This window comes from Lycium ferocissimum, chromosome 1 (genome assembly GCF_029784015.1).
Source record: "Lycium ferocissimum isolate CSIRO_LF1 chromosome 1, AGI_CSIRO_Lferr_CH_V1, whole genome shotgun sequence".
NCBI classification, from domain to species: Eukaryota; Viridiplantae; Streptophyta; class Magnoliopsida; order Solanales; family Solanaceae; genus Lycium; species Lycium ferocissimum.
The window spans coordinates 29,950,923-29,960,624 of NC_081342.1; the positions used below are offsets into that span (position 1 = coordinate 29,950,923).

Consider the following 9,702-nt stretch of genomic DNA (forward strand, 5'->3'; position numbering starts at 1 on the left):
AATACCTGTATTACTTATACACCCTATTCATTATTTTATTTTTATACATAATAAACAATGACATTAACAATACAAGCACTATTCTTATACTTATATACCATATTCAATACTATTTAAAAATTATGTAATGCATGTTATTTTTAATACAACAAACCAAAACATTCCTATGAAATAATGCCAGCATAAGTAATCCCAACATTATATTAGTTCCAAAGATAACTTATCTTCGAACCAAACGATCGACCCCTAATTAAGTGCTTGTTGGTATAAACATTAAGCTTGTGTACAAATAAAAAAATAAAAAAATAACCATGTTCTGGTAAAAATTATTTGTGTTCACTTTGCTGATGCTTAGAAGGGAATGAACTGAGGAAAGTTCAATTTTTATCTCTTATCTCTGATCATGTGTGGGCACCGCCCTTCCCCATTGCACAATTGGTTGAATAATCAAGTCTGACATAGTAATAAGAATAATGTTTAGGAATAACTGTTATCTCATATAGTTTATATTTCACCTCCCACATGCAAGGTTGACTTAATTATCAAGTCAGCAGACAAATTAAATCTGTTCTTTAATTCAACTATAATACATCACCTTGTTCATACTATCGCCTCACATGATATTTGTAGAAGAAACAAAACAAAACCCTCCATTCTCTAATATTCCTCATGAGAAAACAAGTGGGGAAAAAAGAGAAGTACAATGGGGTAAATTAATTCTAAGTGGTACTGAAAACAAAATTAACCATGCCTTTGATTATGTCCAAAGAAAGTCTCCCTCTTGAGAAATTCCTGAATTACATTTGTGGGAGCTAGAGTCAAAAGTAATTGAGGTTGTCTGAGAAGAAGAATGACTTGTCATCTGCTACTAATTCATGTAATGGTGAGGTCAAAGCTGTTGGTTGATCTTGTGATTGCATTTGGATGCAAAGGATCTCAGCTTGAGCCAATGCAAGTTGCATTTGCAGCTGGGAGACCTGGTTCTGCAAGTAGGATATGGCACCAACACATCCATATACAGGATCCTTCATCCTTGCATTTGCTTCATATACTAGACTGCTCACTGCATCTCCCCTTTGATGCACCGGAAGCTCCTGCAAAACGGTACTAGTTTAACTACGCTATCCACTGACGGTCCAAATAATTTTATTTTACAGTATCAAATTAACTTAAAGATGACTAAAAAGGGCAGTCGGGTGCACTAAGCTCGCGGGGTTTAGGGAAGGGCCGGACCACAAGGGTCTATTGTACCAGCCTTACCCTGCATTTCTGCAAGAGGCTGTTTTCACGGCTTAAATCTGTGATCAGGAGGTCACACGGCAACAACTTTACCAGTTATATCGAGGCTCCTATTCAACTTAAAGATGACTACAGTAAAATAATGCAGTTCACTTGTTACAATATATGTTAAAATATATTGTACTGTTGGAAGAAAGAGAGACCTGTAACATTTTGCTGATATTGCTGGCACCAAAGACCTTATGAACAATGGCAAATTTGTGAGGATTATCAGAAGGGAAGTAAGGAGAAAATACGCAATCCTTGGCGCAACGGCGTCTCAGCAGCTTGCATGAAGCGCATGGAGAGTTTCCTGCACCCATCTTTATTATTTCTGTGTTATAGGACTAGTGTTTAGAAAGAGTAAATGAGTATAGGACTAACTGACTAAGTTAATTATGGAGAATGGAACTCAATTGTATGTATATATTTATAGCTAGGACAGCTAACCGCGTTCAATACTAATCCTATTTTAAAATTGAAAAGTGTTCGCATGAATTAAAATACATGAAATAGTAGATGTGATTAGTTTAATTATATAATATATAGTATCTCAGATGAGAAAGGACTTTTAGAGTTATCATTGAATTTTGAGAAAAGCTGACCCCCAAATCATGTGGCAGAACGTTAAAAAGGATAAACAAAATCAAGCTAGCTAGGACTGCTGTTAGTCTAGTGTGGTGTCCTAAGCCTATGGCTCTTCCCTCACTCCAAAAACTGTATTAATTAAACAATTTAATAATAATAATTTTAATTAGAATTTAAATTCTACATATTAGTAGCGAGAAAAATATTTACACAATCATATCACTTCTAAGATAATTGATGCAAACAAATCCATAAACATTAATTGATAACCTAGTAAAAGATGATAATTGACTTGCTATCATAGATGTAAACTATTAGTATTAATTATGCAGAAAATCTTACTTATGCTGTCAATGTGCATCCTTCTAATTCGACTACTCCATTCTTGTTGATAAAGTTTAGACACTTGAACACCCCCCTCTCCCGCCCACCAACCGCCAACCCCCGATTTATTAGTTAATTAGAGAAAAAAGGTGATAACATTAGACATAATTATTTTGGGACTCTATTTGAGGTGGCAACAAAAGTGAGCCAAAATGACGAAAGGAAAGAAACAACGGAACATCTTTGAAAAGCTTTGGAAATATGGATATCCATATTATCCGAACTTTTTTAACCGTGTTAAATATGTGCTATTCATCTTCCGACTATACTTTTGCCACCCCTAGCAGGGATTATCTAGTGTGGTGTCCTAAGCCTATGGCTCTTTCCCTCACTGCTATAATTAAACAATTTAATAATTATACCCTTATGTTTAAATTCTACATATTAGTAATGAGAAAAATATTTACACAATCATATCACTTCTAAGATCATCCTGCAAACAAATCCATAAACATTAAAAATTATTTTCCCTTGCTCAAATAATTTTTTACCCACTAAAATAATCCTTCTAATTCGACTACTCCATTTTTTTTCCAGTTTAGACACTTGGAAAGTGATATGGACCCACCCATTATCCCTTGGTTGGAAAAAAAAAAATGGAAAGGAAAGAAACAACGGAAAAGGTTGGGTTATTTTAGTTGGTAAAAAATTATTTGAGGGGAAAATAATTTTGAAGGAAATTTTGATGATGCGCAATGTGCCATCATTAGCCCTTCAAAATTATTTTCCCCTCAAATAATTTTTTACCCACTAAAATAACCCAACCGCCCCATTTTTTTTTTTTCCAGTGATAACCCAACCCATTATCCCTTGGTTGGATTTGAGATTTTAAAAAAATTATTCGAAAGATGATATAATTGAAGGGTATATATAATTATTTTTAAAGATTCGGGGGTAAACTATTTTTTAAAGCCTGCGTAATTCTCTTTTTTCAAGAAACCATAAGATAGCATTTCGGGTAAGAGGACTTCCAATATTGAACTCCACCTTGAGCATCTACAAATTGACTTCTCTTTTCTTTTCTTTTGTTCCTTTTAATAGGTCTAGGAAGCACGTTAGTCAAACGAATTCCTCTACAGCAAAGTCTACCAATTCCAGCCCCCAATAAAACTAAATAAATATTCCTCATTTTATAGAGGCCTAAAAAGGCTTGGTGATAACTAATATACAGGGGTTCAACAAAAGTAATAATTAACCTGTCTATTCAACTCGTTTGCATTATTTCATTAATCATTGATTACAACGGGAAACTTGTACTGTTAATATATTCATATGAATAACTAGTCGCGCGTAGGGACATTGATCAGTTGATGGGTTTTTGCACATGGTTTGAAATCTCAAATCATGCCCTTTCGGATAATTTGAGATTTCATCCCTTGGTTTGAAACAATGAGATGAAATCGCGTGTCCAAACACTGATTTTATCTCATAGTTTCAAATCATGATTTCAAATCGCATGTCCAAACACTGATTTTTTCTCATAATTTCAAATCATGATTTCAAATCGCATGTCCAAACGCCTATTAAAAAGCATAGTGCCACACCAAAAGGAAAGAAAAGCGAATAACATTACATTTTTTGTTTGGTAAATCAAAGATATAAAAAGGGGGAAATAGAACCCCTTCACAATGCTAGTTTTGGCAGACAAATAAGTTGGAAAGATGCCCCCAGCCCAAACGATAAGACTCGTTTGGCTTCTACACGTGAACTCTTTAGTTACACTTTCTTTAGACTAATTACTTCTTGCAGTTTTTCTAATTAACAACGACAGACACTCTGATTAATTTGCATAAGGTCATGAACCTTCTTTTTTTTTTTTTTTTTTTTTTTTTTTTGTTTGCATGGGGTAGGGGAAGGGGATTACAAGGTGGGGATTTGAACCTTCACCAACAGGGTGAAAGTTCAGGTAGCCAACCAATATTGAGACCGGGTGTGACCGGACCAGTTTGTTGGCCGGTCACGTCAGTTAAGTTGGTGAATCCCTACGTCGGTGGGAACCCTATTCTAGTCTAATTGTAATAGGTTTGGTCTATTTATGCTGAATTTGTAATTATGATAATATAGGATTTGTAGTTCTATCGGAATAAGGTTATTTCATTAGACTAGGGCAAGGAGAACCTTACTTATAAATAAGGTCATTATGATAAATGAAAAGCAGAAATAATTTCCCTATTATTCTTGTCTTTCTAAATTCTCGTCCCTATCTTGATTTAACATGGTATCAGAGCCACGTTAGGAAGAACACAAAACCCTAAAACAATGGCAGGTAACGGAGAAACCAGCGATAAAAACAAAAGAATCGACGGTGAAGAAAACAAAACCCAAAGAAAAACAACCTCGCCTTATGACATTTCGTCGAATGATAACCAAAGGAATTGTGGTGACACAAGTCCAATTGAAGGATGAAAATTATGAAGAATGGACTAGATCCATAAGGACAACCCTAAGAGCGAGGAAGAAATTTGGCTTCGTTGACGGTATGATCAAGAAGCCGGATGAAGAGTCACCAGACTTGGAAGATTGGTAGACTATAAACTCACTATTGGTGTCATGGATTCGCAATACTATAGAACCAACGGTTTGCTCAATGATGTCACATAAAAAGGAAGCAGAAGAATTGTAGACGAGCATCCGAGAACGGTTCGCCGTTATCAACGGCCCTCGGATGCAACAACTAAAAGCGGAACGCGCAGAGTGCAACCAGAAGGGAAGGACCATTTAGTGGGTTACTATGGAAAACTCACTAAGTTGTGGGAGGAATTGGAAAACTACGAATAGATTCCAACTTGCAAGTGTGGTAAGTGCACGTGCAATCTAGGGACGACCCTAGAAACCAAAATAGAAGAAGAAAAAGTGAATCTTTTCCTCATGGGATTGGATGAAACAATGAATGGAATGGTGAGGTCAAGCATATTGGCCCAAGAACCGTTGCCATCATTAAACAAGGTCTATTTGAAGCTGGTACAAGAAGAGCGTGTGAGAGAAATCACACGAAAAATGGAGGACCAGAGTGAAACCATGGCTTTTGCCGTCCAAGAGAGAAACCCTCATCATGACCAAAGTGAAGGGAAAAATGATGGTGCATTCTGCACACATTGTAAGAGATCCGAACAAGTTGTGGACTGTTGTTTTCGACTCATTGGCTATCCAGATTGGTGGCCAGCAAATCAAAAAGAAGATGAAGAAATCGGAGGAATAGGAAGAGGATAGCAACAACACAAAGGGGTGGACCGGGATCCAGTTGTGGAAGAGGCAACTATCGGGCAAACATCCTAGTTACCAAGGAAGGAGCTCAGGCGGAGATGGGACCGGTCAACATAGGCGGCACAGGACCTCACAATTTGAGCTAAGAGATCCGGAAGACAGCGATTCACTTGTCAAATTCCTACAGGAATAAACCCAAATGGCAAGATGGACGGTAAGACTGAAACCTCATCCTGGATCATTGACTCCGGAGCTACGAACCATGTGACTGGTAATCCGGAGGAACTGAGTGATCAACGGGATATTCCTGAGTGTTCGATTGGGCTTCCAGGTGAAAATAGCTCGGTGGTCACGAGAGAAGGAACAACCAAGCTAAATAATAGGATTTGGTTGAAGGATGTCCTTTACGTTCCGTATCTAACATGCAATTTAATTTTTGTATCACAACTTATTGATCATTTAGATTGTGACTTAAATTTAACAAAATTATGTGTGTTATGTAGGACCCTACCACGAGGAAGATACTTGAAATGGGTGAGCATCGAGGCGGACTTTATTATTTTCGGAATATGCCGCGGATACGAGCTATGAGGGCAGAGGCAGTCGATTGGTTCGATCATGGCATAAACGGTTAGGTCATCCTTCAACACAAGTTACGAAGTCTATTACGGCATTAGGCCTAAAAGAGAGTAGTATTAGATTAGATAAAGAATGTGATGTATGCCAAAGGGCAAAGCAAACAAGAAGTGTTTTTCCTTTAAGTGATAATATAGCTTCGGATATTTTTGATATGATTCATTGTGACTTATGTGGACCATATAGAACCCTTTCCTTTTGTGGTGCTTCGTATTTTTTTTTTTTTTTACTATTGTGGAGGATCTTTCGCGAGCTGTGTGGATTTTTCTTTTAATCGATAAGAAAGAAGTGTCCCAAAGCTTGAAAAATATCTTCGCCTTGGTAGATAGGCAGTCTGGTAAGAAGGTAAAGATTGTTAGAAGTGATAACGAAACTGAGTTCACATGTATGAAGACTTACTTCTTTGAACCTGAAATTCTTTTCCAAACACCTTATACAAGGACACCGCAGCAGAATGGAAGAGTCGAAAGAAAACACTATCACATTCTTAATAGGGCGCGAGCAATAATATTTCAGGGTCATTTTCTAATTAGATTCTGGGGAGAATATGTTTTGACTGTTGGGTATTTGATTAATAGAACACCATCTTCGGTTTTGTATGGGAAAACCCCCTATGAAGTTTTGTACAAGGAAAGCACCCCATTATTACCACTTAAGGATGCTAGGGTCACTATGCTATGCACATACAAAGGGAAGAATGAGGGACAAGTTTGAGAGTCGGAGTCGTAGTCGTAGGTATGTCTTCCTGGGATACCCCTATAGACAAAAGGACTGGAGGTTGTATGACTTAGAGAACGATGAATATTTAGTATCCAGAGATGTGGATTTCCACAAGACTAAGTTCCCCTTTGCTGTAGGATCAGGTAACTTAATCGACAACATATAGAAGTGAACTTGGACGAAACAGAGGAAGAAAGAAACCAACATGACTTCGAAGAGGGACAGACTGATAATGTAAGATGAATGAAACTCGGATGGACGAAGTACTGACATAGGAGAAAGAACCCACGTAACAGCCAAAATTGGAGCGGACAGATAACAGTCCAGAAAAATAAAATGCGAAAAAAGTACGGACGGAAGATGTCTGGTGGACGAAATACCAACGGAAGAACAATTGGGTCGGGGTAAACGTCAGAAGGAGGAATCAATTTGGTTGCACGACTACGTCACTGAAACATTTCGGAAAGAAAGTCCATCAACGCATCCTCTCGATCCTCAGCAACCCTCAGGTGCGCTAATGTGTCGCGTAATTTCAGTACATTTGATTCTTTTTTACAGCGAGTTTTACTTATTTTTCAAGCAACATTGGGTCTTTTGATGTGTTTTGTCATGGTGCAGGTATTCAGTGTGTTTATGGCGAAAGTTGGGGAATTTAGTAAAAAGAGCAGAAAAAAGATGTGCAAAAAGTGGAAGTAACTGAAAATGGAATTTTATGGAGGAAAAAGACGGTCCGTATATTATTTATGGCCCGTCAATGATTGGTAATATCAGTTACAGAAACAATCATAGCGCAGGGAAGAAAGAATTGACGGCAGAAAATTACGAAACGTAGAATAATTACAGTCCATAAATTCCCACCGTAGATCAACAACAGCGAGTCCATGTCTGAAGACTGAATTCACAGTCAAGATATATGGACCGTAAAGCATTTATGGTCCGTGAATGATGGACGTAGATTCCGAGAACAGGCATCAATTTTACGGATAAGAGCAAGAGATTTACGGACCGTATAATATTTATGGACCGTATAATATTTACGGTCCGTATAATGATCCGACGGGGGTAATTTTATCAACTTATTTTCCACGACTTGGACCATTATTAATACTTGATATAGGATTTTTGTAGACTATTCTTGGTCTGATATCAATACTATTCTTCTAAAGATTGAATACTTGATAGTTTTTGAAGCTTTTTAGAGAACAAGATAAGACAATTGCAATTACTTTATTCTAATTTCAATCAATCGTAAGCATTATGACTTCTATTATATTTTGTCATTCTCTCTTCGTTATGGGTGGCTAATTTCTCTACTAAGGTTGTGAACCCCAGGATGGGTGTTATGTGATTGGGAATTGAGATTGATATATGCATAATGGATTGTTAGGGTTTATTTATTCCTTGTTTTTCATTCATAATTGATGGTTGCAAACATTGATTTAAGCCATAAACTTTGCTTAACTTGGGAAAATGAGTAGGATTTGGTAGGGATAAATAACAAGAACTCGGGGCATTAACCTTCGTTTGATAAATTCACTTAGGGATAAGAGGAATATACATGGCACAATATTAACTGTTCTTCATATACACTCTTTTATATTTGGGAAAATCATAAAGAGAAAAAGTCCTTAACTATTGGAAAGTATTAGGGATTACATTAAAGGTTAAGTGCATTCATACAACGATCCATTAGAAGTATATCATAATCAATCACCATAGCGTACAACTTATCTAATAGGGGACACAACCTTGGTTTCTTTTACCATATATTACAATCCAAAGCAATTAGTTAATAAACAACCAACTTTCTACAAACTCAACGGAATACAAAACTAGACCGCTTCCGCTTTACATCATTTAATAGGTGTAATTTGAGCTTATCAAATTTTGGAGCTGTTGCCGGGGAATACGATTTTAAAATTACTAAAGAGTTTGTACTTTACTTAAAGTCTTTTTCTATCCCATCACACCTTGCCTGTTGCTTACTGTGAACCAGGTGTTCAAGAATAAGAGAGGAGGACGTGGAGTAGTTGGTAATAGGAATGTGCAAGTGCAAGACCTACCAGTGGAAGTGGAGATGGAGAATGTTTTTGCGGATGTGTTAGACAACGTGGAATATGCCTCTGCTATTGTTACACCAAGGATTAATGCTGCAAACTGGAAGATTGACTCCACTATTTACCAACTGCTCAAACTTGAGGGATATTTTTGAAACTCTACCGATGATGACCCTCACCAACATTTGAAGAACTTCGTGGGTCTGTGTGCCCAACATATGCATAATGCTTTTCCAGATGATGCTATTCGGCTACGAGTTTTCAAATACTCTTTAGCCGGTAAAGCAAGAGTTTGGTTTGAGAAGCTGCCCCACAACACTATTCATATGTGGGGAGAGCTTGTTGCTGTTTTTCTTAAGAAGTGGTTTTCGCCAAACAAGAAAGTTGAGATTCGTGACAAGATATATGATTTCAAACAGCTTCCGGGGGAACAACTATTTAAAGCTTAGGAGAGATTCAAGGAATATTTGCAGAAGTCTCCCAATCATGGTTTTCCAGAAAATATTTTGATGGAGAAGTTCTACAGAGGGTTAGATCTGTTGACACAAGTAGTCGCAAACAATGCAGTTAGTGGGTGTTTTATGGACAAGACTTATGCCCGAATCACTCAGTTGCTTGATAAGCTTACTACTCACAATCAAGCATGGCATTCGGGTGGTACTGACAGTGTATCCTATGGAGCTTTAATGATCCATAACATTGTGAAGGAGAACCAAGAAACTCAACAGACGCTAGCTCAGATAGCAACCAATATTTCTTTGCTGACTAAGAGACTTGATGAAAAGGAAGCGAAGAAGGTTAATATTGTTAAAGAAGTTTTGGGAATGCCCAAAGG

The 9,702-nt window shown here is 37.3% G+C and overlaps 1 protein-coding gene and 1 non-coding gene across 2 annotated transcripts; both read right to left on the reverse strand.

Moving 5' to 3' along the window:
• Positions 1–487: 487 nt before the first annotated feature.
• On the reverse strand, positions 488–1,667 carry LOC132029778 (LOB domain-containing protein 12-like). The gene is made up of 2 exons (XM_059419135.1): positions 1,443–1,667; positions 488–1,094 (listed from the first exon to the last, which is right to left on the reverse strand). The coding sequence occupies exons 1-2, from the start codon at positions 1,599–1,601 to the stop codon at positions 819–821; spliced, it is 435 nt and encodes a 144-aa protein (XP_059275118.1). The 5' UTR covers positions 1,602–1,667; the 3' UTR covers positions 488–818.
• A 7,587-nt stretch (positions 1,668–9,254) lies between these two features.
• On the reverse strand, positions 9,255–9,360 carry LOC132031646 (small nucleolar RNA R71). Its single transcript, XR_009408323.1, has one exon. It is a non-coding gene; the product is annotated as a small nucleolar RNA R71 (small nucleolar RNA).
• Between the last annotated feature and the right edge of the window lie 342 nt (positions 9,361–9,702).